Source organism: Haliotis rubra, unplaced genomic scaffold, assembly GCF_003918875.1.
Source record: "Haliotis rubra isolate DU_JTF1 unplaced genomic scaffold, ASM391887v1 Scf12, whole genome shotgun sequence".
Classification (NCBI taxonomy): domain Eukaryota; kingdom Metazoa; phylum Mollusca; class Gastropoda; order Lepetellida; family Haliotidae; genus Haliotis; species Haliotis rubra.
The window spans coordinates 2,729,818-2,751,384 of NW_025765114.1; the positions used below are offsets into that span (position 1 = coordinate 2,729,818).

A 21,567-nucleotide genomic window follows, 5' to 3' on the forward strand; every position below is an offset into this window, starting at 1 on the left:
GCACTTTGTAAAGGGGCGGACTAATAATTAAAGAATGAGCGGGTATAGATTCTCGGATGTTATATATTCGGAGCATCAGTCGCTGTGAAGAGCTGCGACTCTTACGAGTACCAGGATCCTATGGTTTTGAATCCCAGATTTGTCTTTAATATAATTCGTGATTAATCAGCTCCATATTACGCAGGTTCTCAACTGAGCTCGATCTGCATCGCGGGCTTCCTCCCATACTGACACGCCGTACTATAGCAAAGAGCGTTAACCCTGACCCCAATCAAAGAGATTTTCATCGTCAAGGACGATCCACTTCTATCAACCATTGCGACTACTGATCCCTTGTTAAGATGTCATCACCTACAACAAGAATTAAGTACCGAAGACCTGCTCTGCTGTACAACTCAGGGAGGTTTTTATTACAGCAGAAACTCTCAAAGTAACGATAACGGGTCCTTACAGCCCCAATTATACCCTAAAGGTCGCGCCAGCTCGGACGGAAACACCCACAGACAGCGTAATGCTTCCACGGGCAGATCTGTTGCAAGTTACTCTCTTTTCGACAATAACCCAGCGTTTGGAAACGACCAGTGCATGATAGCGTGGGCGCTTGTTTAAAGTGAGTTCGGAATCTATTACACTGTAGACAGAACTGTCGACAGCATAATTTGATAAGCTGGTATTGTTCGCTTTCACAGCGTAGATGGTCATGACTGGAAGTTTGATAAGAACGGGATGGTAATGGATAGTGTATCCTGGAAGTAAATACAGAGTACGGCTGCTCACAGTCCCTGAACCTCAATATTTTCCCTATAGCCACTGGGCGAAATAATTTCCAAATTTTGCTAGCCAGTCGGGCTAGCTATGTCTGAAAGTTACTAGCCTACAAAATAATTCATTATTCCGAAATTTGAATGTAGACACGGGTTTCATCATTTTGCTGCTAATATGAAGAACTTTTTTATCAGGCCATTATCCTGCATGATTTAAAAGTGTCTTATAACTTAACAATTGGGAGAGACTGATATACTGATATACTGATATATTCGCTAGCCAGTCGGGCCAGTAGAGATTTTCTGGCCCGATCGGTTTTTCAATAGGCACATTCTAGCGGGCCAGTGGCTATTTCGCAAACTGAATACTGCCCAGCCCTCCCTGCAATGCTAAAGTCCTTTATGAAGCATGTCTAGATTCCCTCACGTTCGGAACTGCCCATATAACTGTGATTCCTTTTCAATTCAAATGGGTTTATTTGTTACCATTAAAATTATATATATTCAGGGACTAGTCTAAAGCCAGCCCCACGCTGTTTCGTTAAACATACAGGTGATGATGTTGTTTGCAGACACACTGGAACATCATGGGTGGGATGTGATTGACAAGCATACACTTTTATCAGAGAATTTCAATGGTCCTTTGACATATTGATTTCATATTGGGTATTATTTCCAACCTCAAAGAACAGGGATGGGGTTAATGTATCCAGCACCGGCAGTAAGCAATATATGGCAATGCGTCAAGTATACTCTGCAAGCGATTTATGTGCGGTCACTCTCCGTGCTGCTATTCTATTTCCAGTTCTTTTCAAGAAATCTGTGGTGGATGGTTTACGTCCTATATTCGCCGCATAGTTGGCTTGTCATTTCCAGACCCTTGCTCGGGGATTTCCCCCATGTGGCCCAGTGACCCAATATTCGCGGTGTTGTATCCCCTTTGTGAACCAGACTCTCTTTGTGGAGGCGACTAACGGCATCGGGTGGTCAGGCTCGCTGACTTGGTTGACACATTATCGTATCCCAATTACGTAGATCGATGCTCCTGATGTCAATCACAGGATTGAATGTAACAGACTATAAAACTTCTCAGTGCGACGTTAAACAACCAGCCATCAAACCAGATCTCGAGTCGTTTTGTCGCTGAAATAATACCGATGCGAAGGTTCCCCACGCCAAAGGTTTGAAGTGTTAGACCCGACTTACTTTGGATTTTCTAAACGTGATCGGACTAATAGGATTCCCACTCACACCCCCACTCCTATAACCTAATGATAGGTTGAACTGTTATGAAGTTTCTGCCGTTCTTTGTATTCAGGACGTGTGTCTGTCTAGCATTGTTCAAATATGGCTTTCTTTGACAAGCGTTGTCACAGTGATAAGAAAACGTCATTCGTGTCTCGGAATTAAAGCTTTATCTGGTTTATATGCAGCAAAGGTCAGATCTTCTTTTCTTTAGAACAAGACATTGATTTCGCCCGGGACGGGTAATCTCACAGTGTTATTCTTGTATGAAAAAGGCACCCTTACCTCCATCCACTCAGACCGCATTGATCTCGGGAGTATAATGGAGGCATATGTTACCATGTGCCGACAGATGAGATCTTAGTGTACAGCCATTGTAAAACGTACGTCCGTCCTCGCGTTTGTGGCGACCTGTCATTCGAAGCTATTCACCTGGCACGTAACGACAAATAGTCTGAGGCATTGTTCAGAGTTTGGTCAGATGGTCGCATGGATCGAATTGTGTTGATAAGCACGGTAAAGTTTGTTACCATCCTCGATAATCTCCAGGATATATGTTCCGATAAATCTCCACTAGTACCATGGATGCATCTACGGCTCGGCCCGATAAATGTATTACCTCCCCTTGCTGGCTTTTTATCCAATCAGGTGTCTACGCTGGGAAGTTGAGCGTACCAATCACAATGCTTCTATAACTCAATTCCGCTTCTTTTATCTAACCGATTAAACTTGGCAAAACATTTGTTGCAGGGGTACCCTGAACGAGGTAGAAGGAGTTCTTGCATATATTTTTGAAGGTTTCAGACCTGTCAATTCGTCTGTATGATTTCCCCCCTAAATCTGAGTCGCACTGCGAGCAATCCTTCGCGGCTGCGGCCGCCATCTTTGTTAACACTGGCAAGCTCGGTTGTAACGGCTTATCTGATTGGCTACCATGAGAAGGTGGAGCCAGCAAAAGAAGTTAATACAATTATCGGGCCGAAGATGGGATAAGCTGACTAACCTTGGCGTAACTGAGAAACTGCTCAACAGAAAAATGCACTCACTGTTGCTACGGCCGTGCAGCTTTAGCTGTAACTGTAGATGGATGTTACAAAATGTGCTTCTAGTTACATAATGTTTGTTATGCAAAACCCACCAGCTGTTGCTTGGCTAAATGTACTTTACTTCCTCACACCCTGAACAGGAATATATAACGTTTGTGATCATAACAAATAATAACAGCCTTCAGTGTTATTCGTAACAAAGCTCAGTGAAACTGGACGTCAAACTATCTATCTTCTCTGAACAGGATGCCGTTATACAAAGCGATCTTAGCCCTAGGGTGATCGTAACTCCTATACCTTAACATCTAGACTTACGACTGTCGTAGCGCTAAGGTTGTTTTGTACAACGGCACCCACATAGGGCTGAGAAAACAGTTATACGACCGTACAGCGATTAAAAAAATAAGACATTCTTGTAATTGTGAGTCGAGTTAACACATATAAAAAATATTTGAATCTTTCACAATTTACAAGAATTTAGATTCAATGTATTTACATACAAATCACGTTGACTTCTAAACATGTTAGGGAACAGTCAACTCGTATATGTCAACGGCGGAACCAGCTTAGTATCAAGACGAAGAATACGTTGAGTTCAAATGTGGTGTATCGGGTTCAGCAGACTTGGAGATGATGTGGATTCTCAATATATTTAATCTGGTGAATCGAACATGCCGCATCGGCCATTACAGCTCATCCCAAGATGCCTTGGGGCAGGGAGCGGTCACTTACTTCCGCTCCGAGGGGACCGTTAATTTACAGTGTCGTTCAGCTACAGAAGTGATCGACTGTTATACGCTACAACAAACTTCTGTAGTTAGTTATACAAATACCCAAATGACAAGACAGCAACGAGTGGAGTTACAGCTCAACCTCGAGCGTTTCCATCCTGCTCATGGTCGTCCTTACACGGACTACCTAATAATACAAAATGTAAACACACACACACGTGTTGGCTGGCGGGTCAATATACGATGCAGTGTTGAGGAAGATTATGAATGGAGATGGAATGGAGATTAGCGGCATACAAAATTATTGCATTTTGCTGATACATGTCTTGGCTACAGAGTGTTTGACCTTGGAATTAAATGTGTATTCGAACATCGAGTGTTCTTAATCAGTCGCTATGGCAGAATGTGAATTTAGAATTTTAACATGTTAAAGGTAATTACGAAAAAACGCATTTCATAATGCATGTTCCTAATATTGTTAGGAAATAGAAAGATGTTTAAATTTAATAACGTGCATATCACTATGCATTGAGTCAAACAAGGTTGAGATGTGTCCTTTATGTTGAAATAATATGTACAAATCAGGTTTACGGACACATAACGTCTATGCCAGCTGGATGTAATGGTGAACTTTCAGTACTATACAGTACAATACTGACATGGACAAGGTACATAACATGAATCTGGGAATATTGACGTTTGTGGCGACAGGTGGTTGGGCCAAAGGTAACAACATGAAGAGGTTGCAGGTCCGTATCCTTCTGGGTTTCTGAAAGTGTGGTGATCATGACGTTGTTGTTGCTTTGAAACATATAGAAATTAAATTTTGAATGTCTAAAAATTATGTCAAGTATGTGTTGATGATTGGGGGTTGAGGCTGGGAGAGATGTAGACCGTTCCCACAACTCAACCCTAAACACGATGTTAAACATGCTCCTCAAAAGGTTTAGACTCTAACCACATCAAATTTAGATACAAAGAACGTGTTGTGTCTAGGATCTGAACACGTATTTTTATATCGAGTCCAAAATATTTAAAAAAATAAAATAAAAAAAATTAGAAGCTTGAATATACGTTTTTGAATTGCTTACTTAAGTTCTTAATGGCTAACTTGATCCACGGTACTGACAGCGTCAGTGATACGACATCTTAATAAATAGTATATAGTCTTGTGTCTTAGTTTATGACAAAAAATGGACAATATCTAAATAGGCGAAGACTTCGTCTCATGTCCGTTCCCGGTTGTTGTTCTTAAGTCTGAGCCGTAGCCGATGTTGGTCGTGTCGGAGTCGGGAGTGTAGATCGCATGGTTGTCAACGTGGCATCACGTGCCAGACATTCGCCCCTCTCTATTCCCAAGTGTTGTTCTTCCATCTGAAGGTGCCAGAGCTAATGTTGACTGTGTCGGTGTCGGGAGTTTAGTCACCGTGTTCACTACAAATGAATGCCCGAGCATGTCAATTTCCAGCGGCGATAGAGGGCGTCTTTCATTACGTGGTATTGATCTGGGTGCACTGGGAGATGCTTGACATCACGGCGTTCGGCACTCTGTGGAGACCCTTGTTCGCTCCCGGCATCGCCAACATTAAAACAGTTTTTCTTACTGAAAACATTAACTGAAGTAGTGACATGTTGGTAGCAAATGTGAGCCTATAAAAACATTCTTCAATGCCATTGAGATATTTGTAACTTTCTAATTGCCCACACATAGAAACACCCGCATATTGATGTTGTGTCACACCGCAATGTTAATCATGTAACATCACTGCAGTTAACATCACGACAGTTAACATCACTGCAGTAAACATCACGACAGTTAACATCACTGCAGTTAACATCACGACAGTTAACATCACTGCAGTCTACATCACGACAGTTAACATCACTGCAGTTAACATCACGACAGTTAACATCACTGCCGGTAACATCACGACAATTAACATCACTGCAGTAAACATCACGACATTAACATCAGTGCAGTTAACATCACGACAGTTAACATCACTGCAGTTAAGATCACTGCAGTTAACATCACGACAGTTAACATCACTGCAGTAAACATCACGACAGTTAACATCACTGCAGTTAACATCACGACAGTTAACATCACTGCAGTCTACATCACGACAGTTAACGTCACTGCAGTAAACATCACGGCAGTTAACATCACTGCAGTTAACATCACGACAGTTAACATCACTGCCGGTAACATCACGACAATTAACATCACTGCAGTAAACATCACGACATTAACATCACTGCAGTTAACATCACGACAGTTAACATCACGACAGTTAACATCACTGCAGTTAAGATCACGACATTAACATCACTGCCGGTAACATCACTGCAGTAAAGATCACGACAGTTAATATCACTGCCGGTACCATCTCGACATTAACATCACTGCAGTTAACATCACGACATTAACATCACTGCCGGTAACATCACGACTGTTAACATCACTGCCGGTCTCCGTAGGCCTTTAATGATACTGCTTACCACCACACTGGCACCGATAATATGTGAAAATGAAATAGGAGACATCTATGTAAGCAGATTTACGTGCATATGAGTGGGCGGCTAGCAAGAATCGGTGAGGACCTTTGTACATGATGATTGCATGAAGAACGGCATATGTCCACGTTTGTCCATACAATACGTCATTGCAGGAGACGGGAAATCACACGGTGTCGTGTTGCTTCTGAATGCCAATAATACTGGGCTTCAAAAATAATATTTGTCTGTTTCAGTATTGAATCAGATGTTAGGCATGTAATTGGACTGTTTGATCTACTTGGAGTTAAACATCTACCTTTTATGTGTCCTGATTGTGAGCTCTGAACACACCGCATCGTGTCTGCCTGCCACATACTGTTTGTCATGATGTATCTCTGCAGGAGAAGCCAGTGAGCTTGTTTCGTGTTTCGGAAACGTTCGTACAATCACAGTGTTGTTGCCTTGTATGTCGTGCATGTGGCTTGCATTGCTGGTTGTCTGTGTCCTGCCTGAGTGCCGCAGTTACTGGGCAATTATAGTCTGTTTGCAGTGAAAACGTACCGATGAATTTCACTTTGAACAAAAATGTAAATCAAATAAATCGAAATTAAGATTGCGAATCCTCATAATTTTACCTTGCCATTTGAACGTTTAAACCTGAGAATTTCATTCAACTTAGGATAAAAGTTGTTTATCAAACGATCATAGTTTCAAATCGCTAATATTGGTTTGTATTACAAGCTGGTATGCACATTAAATGAAACACCGAGAACAAGTAGGGTTGGTCTAAGTTAACGCTCATCACGTACCGCATGTGCATTTGTTTCACTGTTCCAACTACTGCACTTACCCCTTTGTAATACAAACCAGTAATAGCGATTTGAAACTATGATCGTTTTTATCCTAAGTTGAAAAAAATTCTGCGTTTTAAATGTTCAAATGGCAAGGTAAAATTATGAGGATTCGCAATCTTAATTTCACTTTATTTGATTAATTTACATTTTTGTTGAAAGTGAAATTCGTCGGTACGTTTTCACAGCAAACAGACTATAGAAGTTTCATTCAAGTCATCTTGTTCCATAGAGCAAACGTTTCAAATGAAACTTTCAAAATTTTAGAGGAATTTTTGTGTAAGTTATTTTTTCAGATTGGTTTGAATTTTAAGTAAGATGTACTGATCTTAAGTCTTGGGGGGTCACCAACATTTTGTGCACATTTTGCTTATATTTAACCATCTCTAGCGGAATGCGGGTTGGCCGGTGACGGAAACTAGGTTTGATCGTTAACATCAAGCAGCCTGTATATGTTCAGTTTTGCAATGTAAGGGCCTTTCTTGTCGTGTTCGATCGCACAGCCGTGGCAGCAATAGACGATGACTGATGTACTTGTTGTTACCTAGCCTATCTCACAGTAACTGAACCGCATTATTCCGCCTTCTGGCCGGTCCTTTCTGCCCTGCTAATGCCTTAAATAAAACCAACAAACGGAATTATTTGTTTAAATCAAAATCATAAATATTTAGAGACTATAAGTGATAGTGTAGTTGTTACCCTACAGGGGACTTGCTGGCTCCGAGAATATTGCATTGATGATAAATCTACTTTGTGCTTTACAAACATCCTAAATCTGAAATACTACTGGTGTTTTGGGGACGTTTGTGCTTTGCAACAAAGTTCTTCCGGAAATAGTGTAACAGATAATCATGGAGTGTTAAACATATGGATTTAGCTTCGGAGAATAAGACGCACGAATATTAAAGAAATGAAAGGACATAGAGTAATTGACTCTAAAAATGAACTTGTAACACATACACCACATTTTCACCACATCATAACTGTGGTGAATGTAGTTCTCCATTTAAGCACGGTATGTTCCACACTATCGCTAGAAGGATACTTCAGTCTCGATGGTATCCACCTTGGAACTTAGTACTCACTGCATCTCCTCAACCCTATATGTGGATATGAGCGCCATATAAGCGGACTATTACTAGTTTTATTATTACTATACTGTTCAGACCACCGTCATCGCCCGGCCACTTCTTACGGCAATGTTACCACCACTTGAACAGTTTGGGCTAAGCGGGCGGCGTGAAGTAACAAATGAGGGTATTGAGAAGTCTTCAGTGACACAATAGGTACATTGGTATGGCCATTTATCCCTACAAAACTTTTGTCCACAAGCAGCAACTCTGGCGGATGGCCAGCCGCCTGTGTGACGTCATGTGATCCTAACGCTCTTCCAGGTCATGCACTTGAGCTGTATTGCTCTCAGCTAGGTGGATCTAGTGCCGTTAACTCCTTGTCATAATGTTCTTACGAACAAGAGACAGACAGATAGATAAATGCTACATAAACTACACACATATACTTGCTCTTCTTTGAAGAGCTCGGCCAGTTCCATGAGACAATTTGATTGGGGATTGTAATTGATAGGAGGTTGTAATTGATTGGGGATTGTAAGGTTGTTGTTATGACCTCATCTTACAAACGGTTTGAGTGAGTGACAGAGTGAGTGAGTGAGTATAGATTTACGCCGCTTTTACAAACGGTTTGATTTTCAATGGTACGTTTAGGTTGAATATACTTGTGTTTGTTATTTCCATAGAATATTATCAAAAAATAATTTTACAAACCTATTGATTTGAAGTCATTGACGACACAGCATGCCATTAGCCAGAAACTGAATAAAACCAATGTGTGGTCAATGGACAACTAGTTATCTATGGGAAAACATTTAATGGTATTCATAATTTGAAGTCCCTGGTGTCTCTCATGACGTTAAACAGTGGAAAACGTACTCAGAATGTATGCACACAGGTCATTGGGACAATTCATATTGTCGAGATACAGGGCCAAGAGACTGACGGGTCCACAGGGGTTGTCTCGGTCGTACTAGCTAATCTCCAGTAACAATGGTGTTCAAGGTAGGGATGCATTATGGCAACAGCTTGTCGCCCCTGACGGGTCTCGCGGGTGAATTGGTCAAGGCTTTACGGCGATACAAGCCGTGTCGGGATTTTAGCGACCAGAAACACAATACCCCGCTCCCTTGGAATGTACCGACCACTAATTACCCTTCAGATCGCCATCTGCACTTATAATTTTCATCACCCGGGGACAAGACAGTAAAAGGCTGAGGCATCATTTTACTCTACAAACTTGTTGGGGCAGAGCCTGTGGTGTTTTGGATACTGAAATGATCAGCTCGTACGGGCTTTCATACTTCCTGGAATTTAATGCATAATTTTCGTCAGTTGGCGGCAAACATGGAATCTGTTTCATGGAGGTTTACAACGTTTTGGACAAGCATGGCAATTGGTATTTCCTGCTGAAAAAATATGACTTTCTACAGCCCAGCAGGACTTCATTCGTTCTGTTTCATGGGAGGTGAATGTGTTTCCTGTGCCAGCAATGTCGGTTATACTGATAAATACAAGCTCTCCCGTCCGTAGTGTTTTATTGCCCTGGCTAGATATCGAGAACAGCGGATCACATGCAGTGTTGTCAGTGTCTAGTGACGTCATAGCACCACCGGACAGTGTCCTGGACATCGTTTAATCATAGAACTGTGTTAAAGTGATGGGCATGGTTGTCATGGTAATGAAATGTACAACGTGATGGATATGTACATTAGCGCGTGTAAATCGCAGATTCAAATATCACTGTTGACATCAACAGTGTGGATTTTTCAAACGGAACTCGATGCATCTAAGATGGCCTGCCACCAGAAACCACTACTGCAAGTGACAGGTTCAGGGAAGTATCGGCTTCAACTGCCATCTACCCATGACAAATGTACATGAAACTGAAATGCCCGTAGGCCTACGTTGATATAGCTATTATTCTCTCCCTAGTCTGGACGAAATGATCAGCGTGTGACGGCTTTCTGCACACTGATTGCATGATACCAGCGGATCTGGGCGTCTTGAAATTATATGGATATTGCAAACTGAAATATTAGTGTGAGAAAGACATTAACCTACAACCATCAAAGTACTATAGTACCACTCTCCTGGCAACAAACTGGCTAGTGTTCATCTCGCACCAAGCATTCTTGATTAACATACAGGTTTCTGTTATTTGATTCTCGTTTGGGTGATGAGCTGTTAATATGTTGCACGTCATACCTGGATCAGTTGCACTAAAAAGGGGTCAAATGCCGATAGAAGTGGGGAAAGTATTCACCATATACTTGACCTGCCATGAATATAACACAATGTGCTCTATTGGTATATCCAGCGTACACAGGCTGATGGCATGAGAGATACCGCGCCATATGTTAGTAGGTCCTGGAGTTATTATTGTGATATATACGCCTCCACTAGTGCCATATGGATATCATTTAGACATCGGTATATATTCAAATACGTTGCCGGCCAATATCATTCATTAAGCTAAGAGTTGGATCCATATTGAAATCTACAGCACTGTGCCATACATACATTGAATCTTTTAAAGGGAAATTGGGAAACTGACACTGGAACCAGGAAACTGACAACCACTGGATGAGTGACATGTGGTGTACATTGTTTATGAAACAGGTGGGACTTTGGAACCAGTCCGTGACATACATCACAATGGATGCAGTCCACACCTCCTAATTCAGAATTCTTGTGAAGGTTACAGAATGGTACTAAATACCCTAACAACAGTGGTTGGGAAAATATGAGAAGACCGTTACCCGTGATTGGATACATAATCGTGAAAACCTGAGTACATGCAGAGGCACATAGGCAATCATCTTATGAAACTGAGGCTCATAATTATTTCTCGGATGTGTGATAAACCTCTAATATGACACCATGTGGTAAACACATGATGGCGGCGTGATGGCTGTGTTCTGGCCTTTGTCACCGACTGTGTAATTAACAAGCCTGCCCTTGATGTCCCGCACAACAACAAAAGGTGACGTTGTCACTGACGCAATAGACAAAGCAGAATATGAAGAGTGTAATTAGAACCCAGTGTCATAGTTCATCCAGCTGGCCAGGCATTTAGGCTGGCTGACAACCAGTGATCCTGACAATAGACTGTAGTCACCTTTTGGTCATTAGCATCGGGAACTGTTACACGCAACTAGCCATCCAGACTGACCATCCAGAGAACAGTTGAGTACAATCAGAGACCCAGAAAACAGTTACGTACAACCATTCATCCAGATTCAAAATCCAGAGGACATTTACTTACATACCGCCACCCGGAGAACAGTTACGTACAACCACCCATCCAAAGAACAGTTGAAAAAACCAGCAAGAGAACAGCTACGTAAAACCAGCCACCCAGAGAACATTTCAACCAGCCACCCAGAGAACAGATACGTAAAACCTGCCACCCGGGGAACAGCTACGTAAAACCTTCCACCCAGAGAACAGTTACGTAGAACCAGCCTTCCAGAATACATGCGTATACTATTCCGTCACCTGGACGGATCTGGGAATACCAGTATAGTTGTAGACATCTATAGAACTTGGCAGAATGCAATTAAGTTCTGTCGTGGTGAATTGACTTCAAGTCGGCGTCCTGTGAAGCACCTTACTGATCTCACTTGCAGGAGCGTCATTTGCCTTCACCGTAGAGAAAGTTTACGAAATTCAGTGTTCTTGTGTGAAATTACACTTGGAGGCAATACAGCGGATGTATTCACGGAACCACCCCAGCTATTTCTGATTTTTTGTTGAAAGACGTTATACAGCAAAATTTTGATAACTGAAATTGATTGTGCTTGTTTGAAACGACGTCCCACCACTTAACGAAAGAGCGCAGGTTTTGTATGTACGTGTGTTACGGAAGTGACAATTGACGCTGATTGAAACTGTTGATGCCGATGCACATCGCAATGACATTGACGGATTTAGCATCCTTCTTCGAGTGTTCGGACTGTGGACAGGCGTTCACATCAGTGGACGTATTTAATAAACATATCTGCTTAAAACCAGAGACCCGTGAGTATTAACCAAATTTATTAACATAAACACTTTAAGAGTATATGTACGTGTTTTGTTTAAACAAGGACGCATGCATACAAATCAGTATTATAGAGAGTCGGGATGTTTTAAGGTACGTGAGTTGTCTCGGGTTGGTTACCGTATCCTCCCAATCATGCATCACTGTAGCAGCTGATGAACGTCCACGATATAAGGGATCGATCTCTTAATAAGTCTGCCAAATGTGAACTTTCAGTTAAACGGAACGTCTACGTCTTTGGTAAAAATGTATCGACGAATGTAAACTTTCATACAGATTTCGAAACGAAAAGGGTGTCGTTTTTCAAAACAAAACAATGTTTTTAACGCGTAGAAGAAATTAGCCGGAGGCCTGTAAATGTGTTATGGGCGCAAACGCATTCTACTTTGAGAAAGATTCACAATTCCAAATTTGAGAAAGGTCCACACAAAGATGCCAGCAACGGTTATAGCATTGGTAGAGTATGATGTTGTTACCAGGGTACCGGTTGTAATTGAGGAATTATTGATAATCTAGTTCAGGCGATAGTGCTTTGTTGTGAACAACCCAACAATCAGATGACCATCAGTGCTGACCAATAACCATGTTATGCAGTAGACAACAAGTGTGAGCTGTTTCAATAGAACTGAAACACATAGCGTTGTCTTGACATTTATCATTGTTTGTTTATAGATTGAGTGACACATGCTCTTGAAAACACACCTAGCCTTTTGTAACATATATTAGCTACTAACAATTAGTGCTGGTATTAGCATTCAACCTGCGATACGATACATCAAGATACTAAAAGTTTAGTTACGACGATATATTGCCAAAGTATTGTGCACTGAAGCTGCGATACGATACAAATGCCGATATAAGGGTGGCGATACGATACGTATCACGATATAAAACCTTTAATTCTAACACCAACTATAAAAGACCTTAAGATCAAAACAAAAGCAATGTTTATATGAAACTTTATTTGAAAAAAGTCACATTATACACTTTTTAAAAACAAGTACAAATTAAGTAAAATATAATACTGTTATAAACAGAATAGATAAAAAACACCTTTAATGTCTGCATGTTGCTGGATGCAGTCAGTGCAGTCACATAATAGAATGAAGATTGTGCTGATTTTAAAAACAGTATATCTTGACAGATATCGCGATTCGGCAATATTTAAAGTAAAACATCGATGTATCATGGCCCATTGGAAGTATCGTATCGGGATAGAGGACAATGTAAAACTTTGTATCGATTCACTGTATCGGCGATCCATGGATCGATGCGTATCGATGAATCGTCACACCACTACTAACAATATCTGAAACTTTCCACTTCTTGGCACTGAGAAACAGGGTCTAGAACATTCATATAAAAAAATATGACTTGCAGTGACGCAAAGGCATTTATTCATTTTTGAAAATGTAATTGATATTTCGGATTCCAGTATGCTCCAGCCATACAAAATCAGGGCTTTCAAATCACAATAACACATCAGCCTATTTGGTGGCCGCATAACCGCTTCACCGCTTCATCATCATCATTGTTCTACTTGCGAATTGTTCTTTCAACAACTGTTTGTAATCAGCTTGACAGTGTGATACACATCACGCAGTAGGTGAGTTTAGTTCTATGCCGCTTTTAGAAATATTCCAGCAACATCACTGCTGGGGACACCAGAAATGGGCTTCACACATTGTACCCATGTGGGGAATCGAACCCGGGTCTTTGGCGTGACTAGTGAACACTTTAACCTTTAGACTACCCACCGTCCCCGGGTGAAAAAAAAAACATACTTGACGTCATCCTAGTTAAATGCAGATAAAGAAACTAAACTTGGAGTCATGGTAGGCCGTGGAGTTTGTAGGGATTAATGATTGTATGTAGATTTGCTGGAACGAACGTAAAGTACCGTATTAAACAAAAAAGGTTCAGTTCAACTGACTCATTCAGCAAAAGAGAAAGAAGTTGAATTAAATATATATCTAGAGATCTATAGCTGGATCACAAGCACTTTGTTTGCACATTTGCATAAAATAATCATAGCGCTGCGTCTATCGGGCAGCCATACCCGTGGTTGATCGTAGGTTGACGAGATACGATGACAATTACTGAGGCTAGAGTCTTTGCGGCAGGGATCATAGTAACGGACGTCATGCGTGTCATGATCACCCTGATTTCAGTAACCCATTACATAATATACCGAGAAGAAATTATGTCGCACATCTGTCTCCTTTCCCTGCACCTAACAGAAATGTTAAACTAAAGTACTGTCGGAAATGCTAGAAAAATGCTTTTTAGCCTTAATATCTTTACAAAGGTGATAAATGTATTATGTTGTCAATATATCAACTCACCTATAGTGTACCTAATTTTTATTTCAATTGATTTAACATTCCCATGGATTTAAAGGGCAGTTTACAGGAGAGAATTTGGTACCAAAACAACCACTTAATATTTTTTCAGAGTTCAACAACAGAAATCTGAAATAGTCTTTACATTTATGCTAATAATACAGGTGGTGTAAAATATAAATACGGTTTTTCTTAAACAAATAAATGTTGAATGTTTGTGTTACTTTACTTAATTATCGTTTCTTTATTGAAGAAATGTTAATATAAATGTTAAATCTTGATAAATAAGTTTCCCGTCATGCATGCACATCTTTATCACAGCCTTCACTATGGCCAACTATTTGCAGACGATTGTTGCCAAGGTTTATAAGTTTTTTTGTGCTTGAAAAATACAGAGGTAAACCTTTCATTAGTATAGAAATGGTTTAAAACAGAACTTGTAGAGCTGTTGGTATGTCTTACCAACAAGTTTACAATATTGTAAACAAATCAGACAAGACAGGGACCGTCTCAAATGCAAAACCGGGACGTAAAACCATCCTTGACAACTTTGACAAGGGAGTTCTTAGACGGGCGGTCTACAAACTTTAGGAGAAGAAAAATATATATATTCTAAAGAAGCTACACCAGTGACTTCGTTAAATCTTTGGCCAATGTTCACAACTAGATTAAACTGACTGAATTACATCCATATTTTTGCAATGAAATATACTGTTGACATGCAAAACGTTTATTAAAACGTTGCACATTTCTACAATCAATCGATAAGATAACACAAGTGATATGATTCTTTCCAAGGTACAGTAATTCGTATGTTTATTTCACAACAAACCCACATACACAAATGATCCCTCACATAACCAATACGTATACTATACGTACACATATTCAACAATTTGAAGAAAACATCTATTGAGATGACCCTTCCCCCGAGCGTGTGCTCAGGTGTCAATTTCACCTGTCGATACCGTGCATGCCGATGACGTAACACAGGCAGTTAATGTTTGTATCAAATAACGTCCCCCTACCCCTTATTTTTCTAAGTTTTTGGTATTTTCATCAGTAAAAACGCATTTTAGGGCATGTCTCAAAATTTATTCCCTCGGTCTACATTAGGTAGATGTTTCTTAAAGTGATATTTGTTATTTAAGTAACTGTAATACCTCTGAATTTTAAATATAACTCAAAAAGCATTTTTCTAGCATTTCCGACAGTACTTTAGTTTCCCCCATTGAGGGCGTTAGTTAGCAAGGGATAGTAACAGTCGGAGTATCTTGACATTTCCATAACAGAAATTAAAACCCTATGATTACCTGGCAAAATCCAAAATAACATTACTTTGAAGAAATTGTTCACGCAGATGATGATATGCATACTCGTATTTCTAACATTCGTGGTCTAAGGGAAATACATTTGCTATGCAAATTGTGATTTAAAGTAAATGCGAAAGTTAGATTTTACAAATATATGTTATATATATTCAACCAAGCGGAGCCTATGCTCTTGTCATGACGTGACTGCGTGCCCCTGCATCATTGTTGCTGATCGTTTTCAATCTTCGACTAAATCAAATTTAGAATCAATTTTGTTTATAACTAACGACATGCAACCGGTCCATTCAGCTTACATAATGCAATTATTACTTCCCCTTTAGTCCATGGCTCTCAGCAAGAGTGTATAATGTCATTAGATTAGTCGTCATACAAGTGTCATTAAGTGGAAGTCAAAAGCTTGTCACGGGCTAATCCTGCCTTCAGAAGTCCCCGACACTTGTCGCTGTGCGCTGTATGTATTATTCATGGAACCAGTTTGGGCAACATCGCTTTGACCTCATGGGATCATCATTTGCATAGGTGGGGCTGTAATAGTTTCCCAGCTTTCCTTAAGTGGAAACATCTCACCTACCATTAAGAAAGTGAGGTACTAGGATGGCATACGACAGTGCTTTCTATCAGCCACGAATGGCTCGGAGACATATGGTTAAGAGAGCTCTTCACATGGAAGTCCTGGAACTCATGGCAAAGGGTAAGTTTAGTTATGTTCAAAATGTCCATTTCATTGTTAATATCAGTATCCAAATGATAAAAATACAACGAATTGTTGAAAACGTCAGCAACTTTTATGATATATAATTTACAACTGATTCCCGTAAATACTATTACAATTGGAAAACACAGCAATGTAAAGTCGTTATGTTTACTCGCATTTTTGAAGTAACAATAAAAAATTAAATTTTTGGAAGTGACAAACATTATTTTAAGTACTTTCAAAGAGATGCAATAACTAAGTCAAATGTCAACTAATGCCACCATACTTCCTTTGAAGAATATATTTTACTTGAATATAAATATTTATACAAATTCATTGCATCTACAGCTGCTACATAATTAATTGCAATTGTCGAGAAGTCTGTAGAGATTGTTGCTTCACAGCTGACAGGTATTGGGTAGTTGTGTGGGTTGATGCTGCATATATCGCGTCTTGTGTTCTGCTGGGCCATACAGTAGAATGGTTATACTGAACCGTTGGTCTGACGTATAATATTGCCCCAAAGTGAACCAGAGGCTATCGCATTAGCCGACACAGAAAGCCTGATGCTAATTGTCACGACATTTCCCCTTTCCTGACTTTAGCAATTATATCATCTGTAATCCCGATACAAAATTATTCTGTTTAGGTCAATTCTGTCGGATTTGCTTATTGTAACAAATGTCCTATTTGACGTTGCTTTTGGTACAATAAGTACTCATATAATTTTTATATCAAGTTTTTGTACAATATGTACAGTCAGACAAACCTTTTCATTAAGGCTTTTGTTACAATATGTACATTCTGATCAATATTATATTCAAAGAGACTTTTAATGGAATAAGGGAAACTATCAAATACTCTTTCTATAGCGAGTTCTCTTAAGATGTGCACATTCTGACCATTATTTCATATATAGTGGATGTAGTCAGAAAAGGAAAATCCTTTAGACAGATATCCTTTTTATAGCGGGTTTTGTTACAATTAGTACATTCTGACAGATATACTTTTTAAAGAGGGTTTTGTTACAATAAGTGTATTCTTACAGTTATTTTCTTTATGAAGGCTTTTGTCAGAAAGTGGTAATCTGACCAATATCCTTTTTACAGCGAGCTTATCAGAATAAGTGCATTCTGTCATCCTTCAAAATGCAAACCGAATGAATATATACGTCATTACTCTGGAAGCTCATTTGCAAGGATCGTCATGAGGATCACTGTTCAGAAAGTCATCTTGTTGATAAGCTGTTGATAAATGACTTTGATACGTACTGCATTGGTTATGTAAACGAATCGACACTATAGAATATGCCAAAATGTTGGGCATAGTGGGAACCGTTAAGGCATATCTTGATCCATATGGTATTTGCAAAAGGAAACGATATGATCATATCTGTTAGGGAAATGATATCTAATGGGTTCTAATGGTTTGTATGATGAGATGAGGCGTACCAGTCGTTAAAGAGGTTGGGGGTCAAATTCGAAAATTGTCTTTTTCAGCCAAGCAACGTGTCTAATATCCCTGTTGGCCAGACATGCTTGAGTCCTTAGATCCCTGTTTCCTATGAGTCGATCCATATTATCCTGACTCGGGCTATTCCACTCATCAGTGAGAGAAACACTGAGTTCATTGGTAGTGGTATGTGTATTTTGACAGCATATATTCATCTGCCAATGTCGTCCCACACATGTCCAATGGGGCAAGGTCAGGGATGGATAACATGGCATGGATGTCTGTCAGGAATCGGTCACAGACCTAACATGATGAACTGCGTTGACTGATTCATGACGATAGCATACACGTGTGAGTCTGCCACTGACAATATGAAGGGCAGTTCGACCAGTCATTGTCATATCACCATAAGGGAACCGTCACAAAACAGATCGTCCTGTATGACGTTAATGTCCGGCAACGTCCCTTAACGACCCTATCATATCGTCTTCAAACTCGATTCCGTCGATCATGGAAGTCAGGAAAATGAACCTCCATTCTCCAGACAACAGGTCGTTACCACAACGTCGTGTATCCCTGTACTGACGTTTACTGTACCATTGACACCACTGATGTAAATGGCGTTCAGTAGGTTGTGGGGTCATACGCGAACGCCGTGCACATGGAACCTGCACGTGAAACGTTACAAAGCCGGAGAACTGTTGTCTTTTCCCCACCGCACTCACTTTAATCCATGCTATTGATTTTGTATCCAGCACCTTGTTCAGAGACAAGGCCAGTGCCTAACTGCCCTCGTGGGTTGACCCGTCTGTAGCGTCACTTATCTGATGGATCACAAGTTGATGCAAATACTCACTTACTCATAGCTGGACGTTCGGCACCAACCATCACCATGAAGGGTGAGTTAACAGCATCTTCCAACAGCAACAGAAAACATGAAGTATGGTTGGTCATTGTACAACAGTAAATCGCACCAGCAATCCATTGTGGTCAAGCAGAAATCATTTGGAATGTCACAATAAGGGAAGTAAATACACAAAGTTAAATTCTGACCCCCACTGACTAACTATACCAACCAAATGTATTTTCCATGGAATCTCTTTTGTTTTTTTCCTGAAATCACTGACTAAAGAGATAGAAAGAGCCGGGTTGTAAAGCGTTTGGTGGTCACAACGCAAACATTGGTTCGATTTAACGTTTGGTGCAAAAATGTTAAGCACACTTCCACCCTTGGCACCCGACGTCGTGGTATGGCATGAATATAATTCTAACGACTTTAAGAAAGACTGAAAAGACAATGTTTTATGGTTTATCGACATTATCCTCTTTGGAGACGTTATCGACAGAGTTTACGTCTGACGTCACTTCATGTCAATAAGACAAATTGTTAATGAAATTATCACACTATCATCTTTTCGGTTATGTCACCTGTCACAGACAGTGAATTTTGTTAATGCATTTAATATGATAACAAAAACTGATCGGATGAATAGGATAAGGTTAACACCAAGCACAGTTAGTTTTCCCGTTTGTATATTTATCATAATATACTTAAAGAACTTATTGAGCACCCCCTGTATTTTTGCAATGATAGGTTTTCAACACGTACATAAAATTTCTCGTGTTGACCACGATGGAAAAACATGAGTTTTGCTGACCCGTATGATCCTTTGACTCATGTTATGATGGTAATTGCTCATTGTACAAGTATGGCCCAAGAATGTTTATGAAGCCCATTTCTGGTGTCCCCCACCGTGATATTGCTGGAATATTGCTAAAAGCGGCGTTTTAAGCCATACTCACTCACTCAGCAATGTTGAATATATAAGTGAGTGAGTGAGTAAGGTTTTACGCCGCTTGTAGCAATATTCCAGCAATATCACGGCGGGGGACGCCAGAAATGGGCTTCACACATTGTACCCATGTGGGGAATCGAACCCGGGTCTTTGACCACCCTATTGTTTCCTCTTATTAGAGTTAATATGGTATGCTGTGACAGATTAACTTACTATTGGTATATGTAAGCATCACTTTCTTCAGTGGTATATCCATGTGTTAAATGAGACTGCTCATATCTGTTTTTCCCTTTGGCTCGGGTCTCGTAGGAAATTGTCATGTAATCCATTTCATGCAGAGATTCGCGAACTTCCTGTCATACATACTAGTATTTCACACAAGCTGATTTACCAACAGTCGTGTCACGAGAAGGCCAGGGGAGGACAGTATCATTGTTTGAAGATACAAATACAATGTCGTCCGCGCACCTAAGCACATCGATCGCAACACGGCAACAAACGTCTCTTATTTTTTGTGGTTTACGTGACTAAACATGCTGATATGCATCATATTTACCTAGAAATATAAGTTTTATTGACGACCATAAGATTCTAACGTTGCATTATGCCATACGGTTGTCCTTACCGGCGTTCTGACGATATCGCTTGCTGTCCAGTAATTCCGCGCAGCAACTGATGCGCATAACATCCAGCTGGAGATCCGAAGTATGGAAGCGTATTAGCGCCAGAATATTTTCAAAAATCACTTCATCACTATAAGGAAGAGTGTTTCATATTAAATCCAATTATGAATAATGAAGAAAAAGGTTTAAAAGTCTGAAGTAAACGAATTTTCATAAAACTGTCAATTTATCTGTCAATTACTGTTACTTACTTACCTTTAGTGATTAAAAGCCAGTCTCTTGTAGAAATGTCCTGATTTCAAGCGTAAATGTGGTAGCAGACGATGTTTACCTTCGATAGTACGCTATTGCAGCTGCGCTGAATTACCGGACTCGTTGTATAATAATGACGCTAGGTGGCGTTAGGCGATACCGAAATGCTGTACAGATCGTCAACACAAATTAATAGGCGTTATCTTGACGGTCGATAACAATTGATTACTACGTTTCGTGTTTGATTAACGTCGAATCATATACTTATGCCGTAAAAGGAAAAATAATGGTGAAAAATGGTAAAAATAGTAATAATGTGTCCATTTATATAGCGCCAAACTCCACACCAGGTACGCTTATAGCACTGACAATGAATAGCACAGTACATCTTTACCCAAGTTGCCTGAAGTCGCTAGAAGGTTATAGTCATGTGACTTATTATCCTACCGGGTACCCATTTTCTGCTGGGAGAACTGAGGCAATTTTGAACAAACTCACTTGCCTAAGGTGAGACCACATGTATGACATGTGCTGCGTTGTGGGGCAGGACTGAAGTCCTAGAAACTCAGGAGTCAAGCTGCCAGACACGGTCACTCATCCAAGGACTCTTGCTTAACTGCACCTGGTTAGTGACCTGAGCTCTATGCACAGGACCGCACCACCAAAAATAGGCATGGATCAGTGAACATCAGTGACAGCACCAGGTGTTCTAGATAATGGTAAGCATGAAATGCTCAGCCGACGCTCCAGCACCCGTCACTCGGACAATTTGCTTGATGAAGCACGCCTGTCACCCAACGGTCTTGCAGGTCATGTGACAACA

At 40.3% G+C, this 21,567-nt stretch overlaps 1 protein-coding gene across 4 annotated transcripts in view; it reads left to right on the top strand.

Moving 5' to 3' along the window:
* Positions 1 to 21,567, top strand: part of LOC124262554 (short transient receptor potential channel 3-like) — a 215,569-nt gene that overhangs the window by 131,568 nt on the left and 62,434 nt on the right. For 2 of the 4 annotated variants that reach the window (XM_046697058.1, XM_046697066.1), the window contains exon 1: positions 11,722 to 12,229. The exons of the other annotated variants lie outside the window; for them this stretch is intronic. In XM_046697058.1, the coding sequence (XP_046553014.1) occupies positions 12,106 to 12,229 (124 nt within the window). In that variant the 5' untranslated portion in view covers positions 11,722 to 12,105. Of the gene's footprint in view, positions 1 to 11,721; positions 12,230 to 21,567 lie in introns of those variants that run through there. 4 annotated transcript variants of the gene reach the window in all.